Source organism: Hypanus sabinus, chromosome 7 (assembly GCF_030144855.1).
Source record: "Hypanus sabinus isolate sHypSab1 chromosome 7, sHypSab1.hap1, whole genome shotgun sequence".
NCBI lineage: Eukaryota > Metazoa > Chordata > Chondrichthyes > Myliobatiformes > Dasyatidae > Hypanus > Hypanus sabinus.
The window spans coordinates 55,897,333-55,918,213 of NC_082712.1; the positions used below are offsets into that span (position 1 = coordinate 55,897,333).

At 40.2% G+C, this 20,881-nt stretch overlaps 1 protein-coding gene across 6 annotated transcripts in view; it reads right to left on the reverse strand.

Annotated features, from left to right (window-relative positions):
* frem1a (Fras1 related extracellular matrix 1a) overlaps nucleotides 1–20,881 on the reverse strand; it is a 189,282-nt gene that overhangs the window by 25,558 nt on the left and 142,843 nt on the right. For 4 of the 6 annotated variants that reach the window (XM_059974686.1, XM_059974685.1, XM_059974688.1 and 1 more), the window contains 6 exons: nucleotides 18,427–18,691; nucleotides 13,116–13,530; nucleotides 10,500–10,701; nucleotides 7,569–7,713; nucleotides 2,075–2,204; nucleotides 511–583 (listed from right to left, as the gene is read on the reverse strand). In XM_059974686.1, the coding sequence (XP_059830669.1) occupies nucleotides 511–583; nucleotides 2,075–2,204; nucleotides 7,569–7,713; nucleotides 10,500–10,701; nucleotides 13,116–13,530; nucleotides 18,427–18,691 (1,230 nt within the window). Of the gene's footprint in view, nucleotides 1–510; nucleotides 584–2,074; nucleotides 2,205–7,568; nucleotides 7,714–10,494; nucleotides 10,702–13,115; nucleotides 13,579–18,426; nucleotides 18,692–20,881 lie in introns of those variants that run through there. The other 2 variants (XR_009513126.1, XM_059974689.1) reach the window with 2 other exon arrangements.

Genomic DNA, 20,881 nt, shown 5'->3' on the forward strand with positions numbered 1-20,881 from the left:
TTTACTCATTGAGTTCCTCTAGCAAATAGCTTGTTGCTCTAGATTCCAGCATAACCTGTCATTTGTATCTACAAACTAAAAAACTACAACTTAATGTTATTTGTTTGCCTCAACAGATCATGTAATTTTCAGTGCAACATTTAAGACTCTGTCTGGTGAAACCCTTCCTCCTCATCAACATGCACAAAAACCACGAGTCAATATTGATGTACACTCACATTCCCTCCTACAGACATCAGGAATCATGAACAAAATGCTGGTGGGACATAATGGTTCAGGCAGCATATTTGGAGGCAACACACTCAAAATGCTGAGGACTTCCTCCAGCATTTTGTGTGTATGTTGTCCTTGATTTCCAGCATTTGCAAAATCTCTTGTTGAGAATCTTCATCTGGACTCATTCTGAACAACTGCTTGTCATCTTGGTACACTTCATTCTCAATACAGCCAGGCATAAAAACACATAGATTATAGAAAACATATACTTTATCTTTAATAATTACAATGTACCTGGATCCAATTGGATTAGGTTGGCAGAATTGGGAGTAAAATCCTTTCCAATAGCAGCTGTGATGCTATTAACCTAAACAGAAGATAGACTGATGAAAAATGGGAAATTTTGGAAACATTAACAGAACCGTAAGAAAGAATAATTACATCTAAAATAATGATAACGGAGTGACTGCCTACAGTGTAATGAAGGTCACCTGGCAGCTATGATAATGGAGAATAAAGATCACAAGATGGATGAAAACAGAATTATGAAAATTCATCACAAAATCAGCTAGATAACCTACATATAAATGAAAACATCTGAGGTAGAATCCACCATTCTACTCTTGCTACTTAGACAGAAAGGCTGGAGAAGGGTTGGCAGTGTAAAAGCAATGATCCATATGAATTTAGTGGCAAAATACACCTTACCCTGAAAGTTGATTGGACTGTCTATCTCTAGGCAGCAACCTTTAAAAAAAGGTCTGCGGACCACAAATGTGAGGAAGGAAAGAACTGGAGATCAACACAAGAAGGAGAAGGTCAAGGGTGAGGCAACAGGGTCACTGGCAGGAAAACAAGGACACTAATGAAAATGGAGCTCGAAACTGGGCATGGTATTGAAATCATTGTTTGAAGGGGAGTGGGAGTGAAGGATTGGGTCTTTGGGTGAGATAGGTTGCCAGAGGGAGTTACGGAGTTTTAAAATAGGATAAAGGCCCTTCAGCCCAATTTGTCCATGCTAACCAACGTGCTTTCCTGCATTAACATTTGGCTCAGATCCTTCTAAACATCTGCACCTTTCTTATCCATGTGCCTGTCGACATGTCTTTTAAACATTAGAATGGGTGCAGAGACTTTTGTATGTGTGGAATCAACATGAACAAACAAGCTGGATGAACTCAGCAGGTCGGGCAGCATCCGTGGAAAGGAGCAGTCCACGGATGCTGCCCAAACTGCTGAGTTCATCCAGCTTGTATGTACCTGTTGATTTGACCACAGCATCTGCAGTGTACTTTGTGTTTTGTATATGTGGAGGCTGCTGATTGCAGGAGGGAAGAGTTTTGAAGTTTGGGTTTGGAGGGAAAGCAAAAGCCACTGGAAGAGGGTGCCCGGAGATCAAAGCTTATAAGAGATGGCCACAGTTGTAGAAGAGAAGGACTTCTAGCACAAGAACGTGGATAAAGAAGGTTGCCACTTGCAAGAAGTAAGAAACTAGAAACTCAGCCTCAGCAATAGAGGAGAAAGGCAAATCCCAAAGAGCAGGGTTACATAGAAAGAATGCTGATTACCATATGGGGGAAGGGAAACTTAAGATCACAAACTCATAAATCGGCTGATCATGCATGTAATCAAAGGTCTGAGGCCCAGACTCCTGGTTGAGTGAGCACATACATCTCAGGAGACTGGAACTCTATCTTTACAGTGATGTGAACGTTATTCCCGCATGTCCAGAACTAAAGTAATTTGCATAATTTGCGGAGGCAATTTTAGATCTGGAGGATTTCCAGGTTATGCTCAGACAGGCATTACTATAACTGTCCCTGAAAGTGAGAGAGCACAGGTTCAGAGAAAGCATTACCTTTATTCCAACAAACGAAGATTCTGTCAAGTATCCTGTTCTCAACACCTTCACAGAAAATACACCAGCATCCTCACACACCTGGTATTCTGAGACAAGCATTTCTGTACGAGACCATTTGAATTCAAGCCTGAAACATATGTATATCTTTATTAATTATCAGAATAATATATACTTAATTATTTAGATATTTAAAAAATCTTGTTCTCAGTATTGAATACAACGATGAAAATGGGAATTAATCAGGTTAAAATACAATGGTGAAAAATTACACATTCTCAAATGTGAGCAATGCAGAATAGCAATTCAGTTTTAAGACAATATTCTACAATTCTCATCACTTTAATTATTTGCTTCTAAATGAATGTATAGACTGGAAAAGGAATGAGGCAAATAGAAGGTGACCAGGAGGGTGTTTTGGGTCATACAGACAATGCTGAGACGTGGGAAAGCAGGATTTGGTTGACAAAAGTGGAAAGGAGAGTCGAGAAAAGGTAATGTGAGAATGATTAGAACAGAGCGAGCAAAACATCCACTGACTGATTAAATTAGCAGAGAATATTGGTCCTTTTATGCTCAGAGGTTGATAAAATTAGCAGAAGACAAAAGCTCCAATTATTTCGATATTTGCCAGGAATGGTGGTTTAGTAGCTAAAATGGTTCATGTTTCACCCAAGCAGCTGGAAATTAAAACTTTTTAAAAACTCACCTTTCGAACAATGACAATGAAGCTTGGTGAATAGTCTTGAAAACCCATCTATATAAAGACCAAGATTCCTACATTCTAGCTATTCTTTGGGTGAAGAATTTTCTCCTAAAGTCATGCTTGATGCATTAATGGTTTAATATATATCGACACCAGATTTGAGTTCACTAAATCGATCTGTCTTTTACACAAGTATCACTCCGTGCTGTAGTGTTCTATGACTCTAGGACCAACTGATCACACATTGTCCCTTTCTCATTGACAGGAGATGGTCACTGTCAATCCACATTATACTTGTGGAGACATTTGTAAAATGAACTGCAAGATTGCAGGCTCCTGCGAATAATCTAATTTCAACCAGGTGGGTGGTGCTCATCGAAAGCTGGCTCTACAGCACAAACCAGAATGGAGTTAAAAATGAAAAGAAGAATCCTAACAAAAATCCTTTCATAAGAAGGCATGTTACTGAGTGAACCATTTCAATATCATTCATTTGTGGAGGGATTTATGGGCGACAAAGAGAGTTAACAAGCATTTTGGAATTTGGGTTAGGTTGATACTTCATGTGAAAGGAAGAAGAGATTGAACAGTCAGAAATATCTAGATTAGTAGCATTTCAGTAGGTTCTAACGAAGGGTCTTCAAACTGAACTGCTGACTGTTTCTTCTTCCACAGATCCTGCCTGATTTTTTGATACTTTCCAGCTTTTTCAGTTTTTTGTCAGATTTCTGGCATCCACAGATAATTTTTAATTTCTTGTTTTATTTTACTGGGTTGGTTGTCTGCACACCATAACTGGTATCATGTGGGTTAAGAAAGAGTTTGTTTTACAAAGCAAAGTACTTTGATGACTGCTAAACACCTCAACATGTTCATCTACTGTTGACATGGAGCTAAAAAATCTTTTCCTCAGATCAAAATGCATCGGGGGTGGTGTTATGGATCATGTGCAGGCAGAAGAGAACTACCTAAATTGGCTAGTCCTGATGAAGGGTCTCAGGCCAAAATGTTGACTGTTTACTCTTTTCCATAGATGCTGCTTGGCTTACTTCAGCATTTTGTGTGTATCATGTTTGGTGCAGATATTGTGGCCTGAAGGAACAGTAAGGGCAAAAGGACCCAAATGGGTGTTGTCTACAGGCCACCAAACAGTAGCATGGATATTGGGTGCAAGTTGAATAGGGAGTTAACATTGGCATGTGGCAAAGGTAATGTCGCAGTAGTTATGGGGGATTTCAACATGCAGGTGAACTGAGAGAATCAGGTTGGTGCTGGACCACAAGATAGGGAGTTTGTAGAGTGCCCAAGGGATGCATTCTTGGAACAGCTTGTACAAGAGTTGACCAGGGACAAGACTATTCTGGATTTAGTGTTATGTAATGAACAGGATTTGATAAGCGATCTCACAGTAAAGGAGCCATTAGGAGGTAGTGATCACAATATGATAAGCTTTTATCTGCAATTTGAGAAGGATAAGGGCAGCTCGGAGGTGTCAGTGTTGCAGATGAACAGGGGAAACTATGGAGCCATGAGGGAGGAGTTGGCCAAAGTTGACTGGATGGATAACCTAGTAGAAAAGACAGTGGAACAGCAATGGCAGGTATTCTTGGGAATAATGCACAAGGTGCAAAATCAGTTCATCCCCCAGAGAAGGAAGGATTCAAAGGGGGGAAAGGGGCCACAGTGGTTGACAAAGGAAGTCAGAGATTGCATAGCATTAAAAAAAAGGAAATATAATAGAGCTAAGGTGAGTGGGAGGACAGATGATTTGGGAAGTTTTTAAAGAACAACAGAACTTAACTAAAAAGACAATACGGGGAGAAAAAATGAGGTACGAACGCAAGCTAGCCAGAAATATAAAGGAAGATAGCAAAATCTTTTTTAGGTATGTGAAGAGAAAGAAGATAGTTAAGAACAATGTTAGGCCCTTGAAGAATGAATTGGGTGAAATTATTATGGGAAACAGAGAAATGGCAGAAGAATTTAATGAGTACTTTAGATCTGTTTTCACTAAGGAAGACACAAGCAATCTCCCAGATGTATGGATGGGCCAAGGACATAGGGTAACAGAGGAAATGAAACAGATTGACATTTGGAAGGAAACGGTGATGCGAAGACTGATGGGACTGAAGGCTGACAAATCCCAGGTCCAGATGGTCTGCATCCTAGGGTACTAAAGGAGGTGGCCCTGGAAATTGCAGATGCATTGGTAATCATTTTCCAATGTTCCTTAGATTCAGGATTAGTTCCTGAGGATTGGAGAATGGCTAATGTTATCCCACTTTTTAAGAAAGGAGGGAGGGAGAAAACAGAGAACTATCGACCTGTCAACCTGACGTCAGTGGTGGGAAAGATGCTAAAGTCCATTACTAAGGATGAAATAGTGGTACATCTAGATAGCAGTGATAGGATTGGGCTGAGCCAGCATGGATTTACCAAGGATGTTAGGAGAATTCAGGGTGACTTGGATAGGCTGGGTGAGTGGGGAGATACTTGGCAGATGGCATTTAATGTGAATAAGTGTGAGGTTACCCACTTTGGAGTTTTTCGAGGATGTAACCAGGAAGTTAGATGGGGGAGATCCAGTGGATCTCGATTTTCGATTTTCGATCCAGTACCTCGATCTTCAGAAGGCATTTGATAAGGTTCCACATCGAAGATTAGTGGGTAAAATCAAAGCTCAGGGCATCAGGGGGAAGGCATTGACATGGATAGAAAACTGGTTGGCAGATAGAAAGCAAAGGGTAGTGGTGAATGGGTGTTTCTCGGAATGGCAGGTGGTGACTAGTGGGGTCCCACAGGGCTCGGTATTGGGACCACAGCTGTTTACCGTTTACGTTAATGATTTGGATGAAGGCATAAAAAATAACATCAGCAAATTTGCTGATGATACTAAGCTGGGTGGCACTGTGACATGTGATGAGGATGTTAGGAGAATTCAGGGTGATTTGGATAGGCTGGGTGAGTGGGCAGATACTTGGCAGATGGCGTTTGATGTGAATAAGTGTGAGGTTACCCACTTTGGGAGTAAGAACAGGAAGGCAGATTATTATCTGAATGGTGTAGAGTTGGGTAAGGGAGAAATACAAAGAGATCTCGGAGTCCTTGTTCATCAGTCACTGAAGGTGAATGAGCAAGTGCAGCAGGCAGTGAAGAAGGCTAATGGATTGTTGGTCTTTATTACAAAGGGAATTGAGTACAAGAGCAAGGAAATCCTCTTGCATTTGTACAGAGCCATGGTGAGACCACACCTGGAGTATTGTGTACAAATTTTGTCTCCAGGGTTAAGGAAGGACATCCTGACTGTAGAGAAGTGCAGCGTAGATTCACGAGGTTAATTCCTGGGATGTCTGGACTGTCTTAGGCAGAAAGGTTAGAGAGACTGGGCTTGTACACGCTGGAAGCAAGGAGATTGAGAGGGGATCTGATTGAAACATATAAGATTATTAAGGGATTGGACAAGATAGAGGCAGGAAATATGTTCCAGATGCTGGGAGAGTCCAGTACCAGAGGGCATGGTTTGAGAATAAGGGGTAGGTCATTTAGGACAGAGTTAAGGAAAAACTTCTTCTCCCAGAGAGTTGTGGGGGTCTGGAATGCACTGCCTCAGAAGGTAGTGAAGGCCAATTCTCTGGATGCTTTCAAGAAGGAGCTAGATAGGTATCTTATGGATAGGGGATTCAAGGGATATGGGGACAAGGCAGGAACCGGGTATTGATAGTAGATGATCAGCCATGATCTCAAAATGGCGGTGCAGGGTCGAAGGGCCGAATGGTCTACTTCTGCACCTATTGTCTATTGTTCCTGAGCTATACTGTTCTCTATTGTGTTCTAACTGGCTAAAGGAGGCATTTCTTTTGAACTTATAGTCCTTTAACAACTTTGGACTATTTTTACTGTGCCCATGGTCTGTTTTTTTTTAATCAATTATGCTATTGTTTGCACTGTTGTAACTGTATGTTGTAATTATGTGGTTTTGTGCAGGTCTTGTAGCTTTAGTTTTTGGTCTTGTTTTTGTCTGGTGGGTTTGGAGTTCCTTTCCGGGGAACACGCTAAGACGGTAGCGCTATATTAATATGCAGCAGCCTCTCCGGACTCTGGATTGGGGATTGCCAAACGTTATGTGGATTTTCTGGTGTAGTCTGTTTTGTCATATGCTTTTGTGATATCATTCTGGGGGAACACTGTCTCATTTTTTAACTGCATTGCATTTGTGGTTTCTAAATGACAATAAACTGAATCTGAATTTATACTGTGTAAAAGGTATTGGTAAAAAAAATATAAAAATCATTATTCTGAAATATATCAGTTTCTTAAAAAAAATACTAGTCCTCTGCACTTCAATTAATTGTCAATGAGCAATGTGGAGACCTGAGAAGGAATGACCCAAGCAACAGTTGACCCAAAAGGATAGATGGGATAGCATATAAGTAATGGTAAGACCGTAAGATCACAAGACGTATGAGTAGAATTCGCCACTCAGCCCACCGAGTCTGTTTCACCATTTAATTATGGCTGTTTTATTTTACAACCACATTCCATTGCTTTCTCCCTTTAGCCCTTACCTTCTTTTCAACCAGAAATTATCAATCTCTGCCATAAGTACACCCAATAACTTGTCCTCCACAGCCCTCTGTGGCAAAAGATTCTACAGATTCATTACTCTCTGAACAAAGAAATTTCTCCTCATCTCAGTTTTAAGGGGACATCCCTCTGAAACTGTGGCTGTGCCCTAGGAGATTTGCCGTGTCTAAAGTAGAGCCACAACATGTTATACAAGCATCTTACATTTGAGGGGCAGCTGAATTTCCTGTAGGATCTGAAACAAGGAATTCCAGACTGTCTGATGTTACTTCTGAGGAGGGTGTGATGATGTAAATGATGTTCTTGCTGTTCAGGTCTTGCTGTGTGAAATTGTCAGAAATGAATCCTCCTAACAAGTAACAAATCACAAAAAAGATGAAATACATGAGAACATCAACAAAGTCAGTGCTTTAGCTTAAGAAGCAATAGCAAAATTATGAATCCTGCAGTTTCAAGTGAGGCTCACTAAAATTAATCACAGGCTCAGAAATGGTCATTTATTGACATATGCCAGTTGCCTAGAGTGAGATCCCTTCTGCAGTTAGCAGTTCAATAAATCTCAGCTGCAGGGAGTGCAGAAGAAGATAAACCCACAATGTGGAAAGCAGTGGCAAGGGAAACTATAATGGGAAGTGTTGAATAAAGTAAATCAAGTGAAGAGATTATGGAGAGGAATAAGTTCAGAGAAGCAATGGTAGAGTGAAATGGGAAGGAAAGGGTGCAAGAAACTACAGTGAGATGTACAGAGGTGGGTATAGTGGGGTTAAGAATGCTGAGTGAAATATAGAGAGCTAAATGCCTTATCTTGTATATACTGTACCAACCTCTGCCACTGGGCTATAAACATGCAGGAGCAGAGTGTGGTTAAGTGCCTTGCTCAAGGACACACACGCTGCCTCGGCTGAGGCTCGAACTAACGACTTTCAGATCGCTAGCTCAAAGCCTTAACCACTTGGCCACGTGCCAGCTGTGAAAGTAAGTAAACTCTCAATGGGGTGGGACAGGGGCAAAGTGACAGAAACTCATGGTGCTGAGTGGATGGACAGTATCTCTCCACAGTAGATGAGGAGCCAATCAAAGTGAAATCTAAATTCATGTTTATTGTCGTATGCACAAGTACATGAACATTGATAATAAGCATTGTCACTTGTGCAATGAAAATTATGCTTGCAAGTACGTACATCACAAGCACATGGCATCACATACACAGCATTCAGAAGAAGTTGTAAAACATAAACATAAAATATACACAATTTTTACAAGAAAGTACACAATTAGAGCTACATCATTGGCCCATTGTAGAGCAAAGTTTTCAAACAGTCGTGTTGCTATACTGAAGTCGTGATGAAGAGTTGTTGTACAGGTTGGTTCAAGAACCAAATGGTTGAAGAGAAGCAGCTGTTCTTGAAAAGATTGGTGTGAGGTTTCTGTACATCCTGCCCAATGACAGTTGTGAGAAGATGACATGAAAAAGCTGATCAAGTGGGCTGTTTGAGAATTTGTTTATGGGTTAAAGGGTCAGTAGTGACTAGGAGTTAAGTAAATGGAATGTGAGAAAGAAGTTGTTTACAGAATTTAACTAATATTGAAGCAAGACATCTATTGTTCAGTTATTACTGTGTTTTTAACTGAATGAATAATATACTGTAAATCTATAAGAAATTGTCATCTATTGGAGTAATTACACTTATTACATACAAATTATTCAGTAGTTTTGGGCAACTGCTCACTCATTGGCCTTTGAGAAGTACAAATATATTCATTTTCCTTCATTCTTTGAGGTATGGTGCTGAGAGCATTTCTGAATTGGTTGGAATCAAATGAGACCTGAAGGATAATCTACTAGCAAATGTTTAACTTGCTTGTCCTTTCTCTCATTAAAAATGAAATCAACATCTTTGGACTCTACACCTACCTTCAATGTCACTTGGGGTAATCTACAATCCAAAACATCATTGACTATAATCCTGATCTAATCAGCACATCAACCTGGTAGCTAAATGTGCAAACTTAGTCAGTAAATTCCGATTTTATTTATCAGGTTTAAGTCTGGAGCACGATCGCATGCTCACTGGACTTCAGGATGAGTGCAGACCAATAACAGTAAAGAAACCAAACACTCAACAGGACAAAGCAATCCATTTGATTGCTGTCTTTGAGAGTTGATTCAACATTCACTATTGGTACTTTGTGCCTGCAATGTTTATAACATCTGGTATATATTATGGCATTTTATAAAGCTTAATTATGACTGGCAGTTAGCCTGTATCACAGAGGAAGGTAAATGGCAATGGTGAATGAACTATCGCCCTTAAAATTTCCTACATAAATAACACCTGAAAGTTTCTTCACCTTTATTCAGTTAAAATCCCGAATTTTACTCAGTCAATTGAAAAAAAACTTTTAACAACCACAATGATAGCAGAAATTCAAGGTTACACAACCTATTCTCATTTCCGGGAACCTAGCAATCATTGATCAATGTAATTTTACCTGAATTACACATCTGAAAAGAAAAAAATTAAAAATTAACTGCAGAACAGTGGAGAAATTTTATGGAAAGGAAAGAGTTCCAAAGTTTGAAATATAAACCATTGAACAAAAATTTAAAAAAAAAGAAAGCAGAGACAGAAAGATGTTTATTTGTTCAAATTATTCTGAAATAGCAAATTAATGAGATGGAGCCAGTCATTAGTTACAGAATACATAATGGTACATTTTCCAAGCTATTAAGCACCCCATTATAATAGTTTTCTGCACTGCAGTCTCCATTTTATATATTACAGAAAGATCTTGAATGTTCATATAGCATACAGATGTGTCATCTGAAAGACAGCACTTTTGAACAGACACCATTCTAAGCACATGTGCTGTTACTTGTCATGGACCTTGTTTCCTGAGAGGAAAGAGTGACAGCAGTGAAACTATGTTATGACTCTTAGCATCTAGCTCATCATTAGCTGTCAAAACCGATTACACAATGTTATTAAAAAGAAACCAAGCAGTCGTTGCCAAAAAAATACAAATCAATATACTGATTCAATATGATAAAAACAATGATGTCATTGTAAATGTTAAAGCCATGACTAAAAATATAATGTGGATGAAAACTGACATATAATTTGCTTACTGTACCAGTTGTGATGTTTTCCAAGTAACCAAAGTGTGGGCCACGTAAAATATGAAAAACAAGCTCCTCGTCCTTGCTATCAATATCTGATGCTTTCAAATCTCGAACGGAAATATAAATTCCATACCGGCCATTTTTAAGCACTTTAACATTTGAAGGACACTGAAGATAAACTATTTTGGGAGCATATTTGTCCACATGGTCCACCTGTACAAAAGTAAAATACAGTTTTTAAATGTTTTGTTAGTTAATGTTAATGCAATATTGAAATAATTGTTTGTAAGCATCAGCTGCTTCTTTTTCTGAGTAGTTCTAAGTAGAAATGAACATTGTACAGTTATTAGCAAATATTAATACTTCTGAATTTATCATGTAGACAAAGATGGTTGTGCCCAAGGCATTGTGCTGAGGACAACCTGTTGAGGATGTAAATACCCTTAGAACCTTCTCTTCCTGTTAACTATTGATTTGTTCATCACAGTTATGACTAGATATTGTAGGATTACGGAGTTTTGAGCTGATCTGTTGTTTATGTAGCCCTTCACAGTACATCTTTGCTTTTTTCTGTTTGGCCTGGATGTGCCCTTGTGCTGTAGCCTCAGCAAAATGGCATCACAAGCTTAGATATTCCTGCTGCCCTCCTGGTACATTGGAATTGGACTTTGCTTATTGTTGTCACAGGTACTAAGATACTGTAAAAAGCTTTGTTTTGCATACCATCCATACAGATGATTCCAAAACCGAAACACATTGAAGTTGTGGAAGGGAAAAGCATTTACAGATTGCAGAGTACAGCATTACAGAGAAGTGTAATACAGGTAGACAATAAGCTGTAAAGACCATGATGACATACATTGTCAGTTTGAAAGTCCATCAAGGGGTCTGCAAAAGATTCTTATCAGAGTGGGAGATAGATCCATCCCTGAGCATGGTGGTGTGTGCTTTCAAACTTTTGTATCTTCTGCCTGGTGGAATGGTGACGAGAGAGAGTGACTGGAGTGGGAATGGTCTTTGATAATGTTAGTTGCTTTACAAAGCCAGCAAGAAGCATAGGCAGATTCCAGGGAGGAAAGGTATGTGTTTCTATACTGGTCATTCCACAGGGGATGATCTTCTGGCTTGAAGGAAGCAGTAGAAAGGGTTTATGGCAGACCATCAAGTCACAGTTTATGACAAAATAAACATGGCTGTTGGTGGTGCATCACTGATGTTCATTGTAGTGCTGCCAGATCTGTTCTGAATTTACTTAACATGATGGCCCTGCCACACAATCATTAAACTGTTCCCCTGTATGAAGATGATGGAACCAGACAGTGTTCACTCCTGTCAGGGCTGCCATGGTGAGAAGCAAATACAACAAATGGATTCACAAGAACAAAGTCTGGTATATTTTCCCCTTTAGCTGAATTGTTCACCAGTCCAGAGGACCTAGTCTGACAGCTCCATCATTCCTAGTTCAACATGCAATGTTGCTACGGAGACACTCTTGGAGCTGGTCTTGACGTCCCATGTTGGATACAACTGTGCCATTGCTATTCTCTGTGAATTTCCAAGTACTTTTCAACATGGATGAGTATTGCTTTATCCAAATCCATTGGCAAGATATGGCTTTATTCTAATCATAATTTAGCACAGTGATTTAAGACAACTGAATGACTTGCTCAGCCATTTCAACATACCAGGAATAGCCAAAGACATTGCCCTGGATCTGAAATAACATGTATTCTGGGTAGATTTATGAAAATCGGTGTATTAGAGTAATCTGGTAGTTTCCGATCACTATTTCTAGTTTTAGTTTGAAATCACTTAATTACGTGAATTGAAATTTATTAGCTGATATCATTTAGTTTACCTCCAAATAATTGGTCCAGGTCTTTGATGACTTGTCATGAGATCTATGCCAAGGGAAATAGTCATAACCCATAACCCACGACATTAACTCAAATTATCTGATCATCTTCAAGTTCTAAACCAAACTGGAATAATTTTTCCAATTTCTAAGACGCCAGGAGTCAAGCAGAGAATCAGAATACTGGAATCTGGAGCAACAAGCAATTTGCTGGAAGAACTTAGCAGGCGGAGCAGCATCTAAGGTGCAAAAGTAATTGCCAATGTTTCCGATGCAGCCTTTCAACCCAAAACATTAACAATTCCTTTCACTGGACAGATGCTGCTGGACAGATGATTGAGTTTCTCCAGATGATCAGAATCAGGTTTATTATCACCAGCACATGATGTGAAATTTGTTAAATTAGCAGTAGAGTTCATGCAATACATAATCTAGCAGAGAGAAAAAACAATAATAATAAATGAAATAATAACAATAATAAACAAACAAGTAAATCAATTACGTATATTGAATAGATTTTAAAAAGTGCGAAAGCAGAAACACTCTATATTAAAAAAAAGTGAGGTAGTGTACAAAGATTCAATGTCCATTTAGGAATTGTTTGTTGCTTCAGAAATTATACTGTACATTAGGAGGTTTGAGCAGAATACTGTAATCTGCAATAATGCAGTGTGAGATTCATATCTCCTTTCCCTGATTATTAAAACTGCATATCAAACTATACTTCTGATCAGGCCTAAGAATATAAATCAGATAATCCTCATCCACTTACCTCAATCATGAATATAACTGGTTCGTTCTGCAATTTCTCATCAATCAGAAAACCATAATTGCTTCGATCAGTGGCAGTAAACATAAACCTGTCAATTTGCGAATCTTCTCCACCATGTTTGTAAGCTAGATCCATGTTGTCGACATCCAGCTGTGTGAAGTTACGATGGTGAAGAGGTGCCCCATTGCAATACAGTTGCCCATACTGAGGGGGCTGTGTAATGATGTATGTAAGATCCTGTGGAGGGGTATCAGGGTCGGATAATTGCAATACATCTGGTGAAATGGTCATCATGGAGCCTTCAGCCAGTCGAATCCCTTTGTTTTTGGACAGTCTGGGCAACATACCATCAGTATTTTGAATGATGATCTCTAGGGTACCATTTCTGGAGGACAGCCCATTGCTGACAATGAATCTAGCAAAGAGAGTCAGAGCCTTCAGCAAGTTTTCCTGATTTCACCGTCTATAGAAATGAAATAATAAAATAATACACACCTTTATCATGGATTCTTGTCCTAGTTGATCTATAGTACGAGCTCAGATATAAATGTGTCATATGGCCTAACATTTTTGCTCATACTAGCAAAACTTCCAAAGTTTTAGTCATTATGAATGGATCATGGTAAATGAAACAAGTCTTTCATGAATCTCACTTATAAAGCAAATGGTTAATGGTGTATCACATTACCAAAAAGCAAAGTATACTGGTACTTCACTTTGCACTCATATATAGTAGGTTAAGGTGGCACCATTAAGAGGTGACTGTTTGCGCGCAGCTCTGATGGGAATCATCAAACATTTCTAATTAGGACTAGTACATTTGAAATCCACAGTCACAATCTTGGGTACTTCAGTAGTAGCATCGTCTTAAGAGGTTTAAAAAAAATCTATCAACATTCAAAATCAATGAATCTCGGACAGCAGATACTGGAGTTCTCCTCTATGGAAACAGAAGTGGGGACGGTGCCGCAATCTGCAAATACAATTGAACCATGAAGGTTTTAAACACCCACTCCTGACTGTCCTGCCGGTAAATGTATGGTCTTTGGAAATGAAAGCTGAAAACCTCAGAGCAAGGTGGCTGCACCAGAAGGACATCAAGGACAGCTGTGTATGTTGCTTCACAGAAGCATGGCTATCCCCTACCATTTTGTATGCAGTGCTGCAACTCGATTCCTTCACAAAGCTCTGCAAGGGCAGGGCAGTTGAATCTTTTAAAGGCAGAAGAGGCAGAGTATGATTTATGATTAATTTGTTGTGGTGCACAAAGGTAGTGGTCTTGTCTTAGTCCTGCTCACCTGACTTGGAACACCTAGCCCCCAAATGTCATCGATTTTATCTGCTGAGGATGTTTTCCACCACCATCCTGGTAGTGGTCTACATTCCACCTCAGACCAACATCTGACAGGTACTGGAGGAACTGAAAACGTAATCAGCATGTAAGAAACTGTGCACCTTGACATCTCCCCTATCATTGCAGGAGATTTCAACAAGCCAGCGTGAAGAGGTCTCTGAATAGCTACCATCAACATATCACCCAAGGAACCAGAGGAGCAAACACATTTGACCACTGTTATACCACCAACAAGAACACTTAAGCCATCCCATGCTTACGCTTTGGAAAGTCCAACCATTTGGCTGTACTTCTGCTCCCAACATAAAGCCAGAGACTAAAGATGGCAGCATCAGTGGTGAGGATGAGGAAGATATGGTCAAGGGAGGCAGAGGACCACTTATGGGACTGCTTTGAGTTCGTGCAGAGGACAACATTCAGGGTTCCATCTTTGAGTCTGAATGAATATGCCACAGTTGTCACTGACTTCATCAAGACCCATATGGATAAATGTGTGCCTTTGAAAACATAATGGACATATCAAAATCAGAAGCCATGGATGAACCAGGAGATTTATAGTCTGCTGAGGGCTAGAATTATGGCATTCAAGACTGGTGATCCAGAAATATACAAGTAAGTCCAGGTATGACCTATGTATGGGCGGCTATATTAAGGACGATTAAACAATTTTGATTGTTGTTAGAGATGGAATTGGATTCAGGTCAACTCTGGCAGGGTTTTCAGGCCATTACTTCCTACAAAGCAAAACCCAACATCATGAATGGCTGTGATGCTTCACTCCCAGATGAGCTTAATGCCTTTTATGCACACATTGAAAAGGAGAATAAACCACAACTGCACAGATCTCTGCAACATCTGGTGACCCTGTGCTCTCTACTTCAGAGGCCGATGTCAGAGCATCTTTCAAGAGGGTGAACCCTCACAAGGTATCAGGGTCTGGTGGTGTCCCTGGTGGAGCTCTGAAGACCTATACCAACCAACTGACAGGACAGTTCAAGGACATGATCAATCTTTCACTGCTGCAATCAGAGGTTACCACCTGCTTCAAAAGGGCAACTATCATACCAGTGCCCAAGAAGAGCGGGTTGAAATGACCTCAAAGACTATTGCCAAGTGGTGCTCACATTGTTGTGATAAAGTGCTTTGAGTGGTTGGTCATAGTTGGAATCAACTCCTGCCTCAGCAAGCACCTAGCCCCTCTGCAATTCGCCCGTTGCCACAATAGCTCTACAGAGCTTGCAGTCTTACTGGGTTTCCACTTGGCTTTGGATCACCTGGACAACAGAAAAAACCTATGCTGGGCTGCTGTTTATTGACTACAGCTCAATATTCAATACAATGAAGCCCTCAATTCCAATCAACAAACTCCTAAACCTGGGCCTCTAAAGCTCCTTCTGTGATTGGATCCTTGACTTCCTCATTGGGTGACTACAGACTGTGTGGTTTGGAAAGAACATTACCTCCTCGCTGACAATCGATATTGGCACACCTCATAGATGCATGCTTAGCCCACTGTTCTACTCTCATTACACCTATCTGACTAGTATGTCTTTTAAGTCACCTCCAATAAATCGGACAAGAGCAGTGTCTCAGGCAAAACAGGGACAGTGGAAAAGGTGGGAAAACATTGAGAAAAGAAAATTCAGCTGGAAAGACTTATGGGAAAAGGAAGGAAGAAAGATTATCTTCCTTATAAGAGCAAAAATCTGAACCAGTGGCTCAGTGAAGACCCAGCTTGTCCACTCTGTAGAAGAACAGCAAATCTCAAGCACATCCCCTCATCTTGCTAAGTAAGTCTCACTGAAGGAAAATACACATGGAGACACAATCAGGTCCTCAGATGCTTGGCATCCATTGTGGAGAAGCAAAACCTGAACAACTCTAAGCCCCATATGACTGGACGAACCACCATCTCCTTTGCCCGGCAAGGACAGACAGTGCCACTCTCAGTGACACGGTTGGTGTCAGGCATACTGGAACCTGCTCATGACTGGCAACATGGCTGTCGATCTTGACAAAGTGTTAATATTTCCCCCGGAGATAGCCAGTACTGCCCTCAGACCAGATTTGGTATTGTGGTCCAGCAGTCTGAAGGCTGACAGTGCCCTAGGAAGATGCAGTCTGCAAGGCATATACGTAGAGCTGGCCACAGATGCTGGGCAGCATGGATAGGAGGTGCAGGTACTTCCAGTAGAGGTTGGCTGCTGAGGGTTTGTGGCCACTTCCACGGTCAGGTTGCTGAAGGGATTGGGAGTCCAAGGCCAGGGCCAGCGGCAAGCTATAAAAGAACTCTCGGTGGCAGTCACTGGTTATGGACAAAGAGGAGAGATGGCAACTGGCCCCTAAAATGGCCCTTGGGTGGCCAGATGTGAAGGGGGGTGCACCTGGAACACTGGGTCACACAGTTGAGCCCTCTGGAGATGCAGGAGGCTTAAACTGACAAAGCATCTAAGAAGTGCCCACCTGATGACCCCTGGGAAGCATCTGCCATCCACCAAGGCCCACCTCATTCGTAAGGCCAGTGATGTTGTGGGGGTGGCACTAGACTGTCTGACTGTGGTGTCTGAAAAGAGGATGCTGTCCAAGTTGTATGCCATCTTGGACAATGACTCCCATCTACTCCATAATGTACTGGTTAGGCACAGGAGTACGTTCAGCCAGAGACTCATTCCACCAAGATGCAATGCTGAGCGTCATAGGAAGTCATTCCTGCCTGTGGCCATCAAACTTTACAACTCCTCCCTCAGAGTGTCAGACACCCTGAGCCAATAGGCTGGTCCTGGACTTATTTCCACTTGGCATAATTAACTTATTATTATTTATTTATGGGTTTATATTGCTATATTCTTGGTTGGTGCAGCTATAACGAAACCCAATTTCCCTCGGGATCAATAAAGTATGTCTGTCTGTCTCGAGATTTTTATGCTATGATGTCAGTTAGGATCTACTTATCAGAGGGATTGAAACATCTTGTCCTGTTACCTCAAACTTCCAGCATTTTGTACGTATAATTTAACAATCAGGTTTACTTGGGGTTCAACAGTAGATATCACTGTTCCATACATTTCTATAGTGGCTGGGATTTTTTATCATGTTTCAGTGTGATGGCCACTCATTCTACTAAACTCCACATAATACGGATTTATTTTCTTCAGCTGGTGATGGGAGAACCCACTCATCTCAGGAATTAGCATGGTGAATCTCTTCAGGACTACCCCTAATGCCAGTATAGCTGTACTTAGGTAATTGGACCAAAGCTATCCAGTACTCAAGTTGCAGCCTCAACAACCTCTTGTATGACTCTAAAAATACTTGTCCATTTCTAAACTCCAAAGCTCTTGCAATAAAGGCCAATGTGCAATTGTCTTGCTAATGCCTTGCTGTGTCTGCCTGTTGACCTGTTGCAATCTATGCACTTGGATCGCTCTGACATTTGCTCATCTGCAAATTTTCTCCATGCAGATAAGTTTGCCTTTAGATTTCTCGCACCAAAGTGCATGACTTCACACTTGCGTCATTTAACTCTGAATCTGTACATTTCCTCTTTGGTCCAGTATCAGTACCACTTCTTCCACTACAATCCTTTTCCTGCATGAAACCTATGGAATATTAATTAGCCTTAACCATTTAGTCCTGTAAACCTTGTATACATAGGGATTATAAATCCACACACAGACTGGGGAGTGCGACCTCTGCCGTAGCCAGCCAATGATCCACTCACTCACTGTAATAGAAGGACAATTCCTTCCAGGTAGAAACCTGACTGTGAAAATTTATTTGGGAATTACAAATATAATAATTCAAAATCATTTACACATTTTCTTGGTTGATGAACAAACACATCAACACCTGCAATTAACAGTCAGCCAATGTGTCCTTGCTCTCAAAGCGTGAAATATAAAATTTGCTATACGATTTACTGAGAACACTGTAAAATATTTATGCATGCATTCTCACCTCAGTGAGTCTCTGGTAGCCATCACCTTGCTTCTATGAATGTAACAAACAGTCTGAGCTGCTACATCCATCTGACTAAAGCTGGTTATTACCACTCCAGGGTAGTTGACGTATTCTATTTGTCCATAATCTGGTGGGACTGTAATGATATAAAGCAGCTCTTCGGGTTTGTTTGTACCATCGGAAGCAAGAAGAACAGTTGTAGTCAAAGTACCTCTGTCCCCCTTGACGATAGTGAGTGGTTTTATTAAAACAGTGATTTCACCTAGAAAAGCAAAGCAAAATAAATACTTTCTTGAGATAAAGAACATTTCAAAAAACTAAATAGCCCATTGTGCATGATATATAATTAGTAACTCTATTTAAATTAGCACAGAAAGGAGTGTTTCCATTAGAAAAAATTACTTATAATTTAAGAGATAAATATGAAACATTTTTGAAAATTTGGAGCCCTTATTTACAAAAGACAGGATTAAATATATAGATGCTTTTAAGATGAAACAATTGGTTACTAGGGGAAAGAAATAAATATACATATTAAAATTATTACGAACTCCATGGAGCATGTGGAGATCTTCCAACCACCAGGCATTCTTTCTTTCTTTCTTTCTTTTTTTTCTAAGGGGTAGTTAGGGGGGAGGGGTTAAGGGGAGGGGGTATGGGTTATATACATTGTTTTTTTCATACTTTGTAATCATTTAAAAATGCAATAAAAAATTATTTAAAAAAAAAAAGAAAGGAGTGTTTAATATAATATATCTTTATAAAATCCATAGTTTAGAGGATGAAATTGTTTTCAATAGTATTTTAATAAATGCAATATTTTTTGTATCAGATTCTTCCTCTTACATTATTGGAACAGTCATTAAGTCATTTGTTCCATCATTCATTCAAACACCATTGAAAGTAATTTCAGCTGCTTAACAAATCCATTAAAATTGTATGATAAATTGTGTCATGTTATAAATGTTTTATTAGAGCTAGTGAGAAGTTGCAAATGGATGTGTTTGTCATATATGGCATGAGAGGAAGATTGTTATATCATGAAGCAACAGCCCAAAATTTTGGATGCTTGCAGAGCAGTATTTTTCCCCAGTACCAAGCAGAGGACAGACATTATTTTTCTAGAGCAGAACTCACCTCTGCTCATTCCAAGATTAAATTGTACGATTACAGTTATTTAACCAGGTCATCCTTTTAGTTTGATATTCAGAGTAGGTTGGGCAAGGATCTTACAGCAATGTATCTGAGCATATAATTATGTGTCATTATTCCAATGAGTGCAACTCCAGGAGTAAGCATGTTCGTCATGGGTAGACAATTTGAAGAGGGTCTCCTGGGGTAGATATCAGCCCACTTCTGAGAACTTAACCCAAATAGATCTCTCCACCCTTTGCTGTAATATCAACCCCCATATTCCTCATAATGAATATTAAGTCTGCTCTCATAACCCAGGACTTGGTCTTGCCCTCTTCTCTCTGTGATTGGCCTCCAGGCATCCCCCAGTTTCCTGGCATTAACGAATTGCACAGGGACAAGTCTGCAACTGAAACTGTTATAGGCATGTCATTCAACGGCACTTTACTGTACATGTTGAAGAGTAAGAGAATAGGACCAATCAAGTGTGTCAGTGGAAAAGTGTGTATGGAACCAGAGGGGATAGCTGAAGTACTTAATGAACACTTTGCTTCCATATTCACTACAGAAAAGGATCTTGACGACTGTAGGGATGACTTACAGCAAATTGAAAAGCTTGAGAAAATAGACATTAAGAAAGAGGATGTGCTGGAGCTTTTGGAAAGCAGCAAATTGGATAAGTCACCGGGACCAGATGAGATGTACCCCAGGCTACAGTGGGAGGTGAGGGAGGAGGTTGCTGAGCCTCTGGTGATGATCTTTGCATCATCAATGGGGACAGGAGAGGTTCCAGAGGATTGGAGGGTTGCAATTGTTATTCCCTTATTAAAGAAAGGGAGTAGAGATAGCTCAGGAAATTATAGACCAGTGTGTCTTACTTCAGTGGAAAAGATCTTGAGAGGCAGGATTTATGAAAATTTGGAGAGGCATGATATGATTAGGAATAGTCAGCATGATGTTGTCAAAGGCAGGTCGTGCCTTACGAGCCTAATTGAATTTTTTGAGGATGTGACTAAATATATTGATGAACGTAGAGCAGTAGGTATAGTGTATATGGATTTCAGCAAGGCATTTGATAAGGTACCCCATGCAAGGCTTATTGAGAAAGTAAGGAGGCATGGGATCCAAGAGGACCTTGGTTTGTACATCCAGAACTGGCTTGCCACAGAAGGCAAAGAGTGGTTGTAGACACATAATATTCTTCATGGAGATTGGTAACCAGTGGTGTGCCTCAGGGATCTGTTCTGGGACCCTCACTCTTCGTGTTTTTTTATAAATGACCTGGATGAGGAAGTGGAGGGATGGGTTCGTAAGTTTG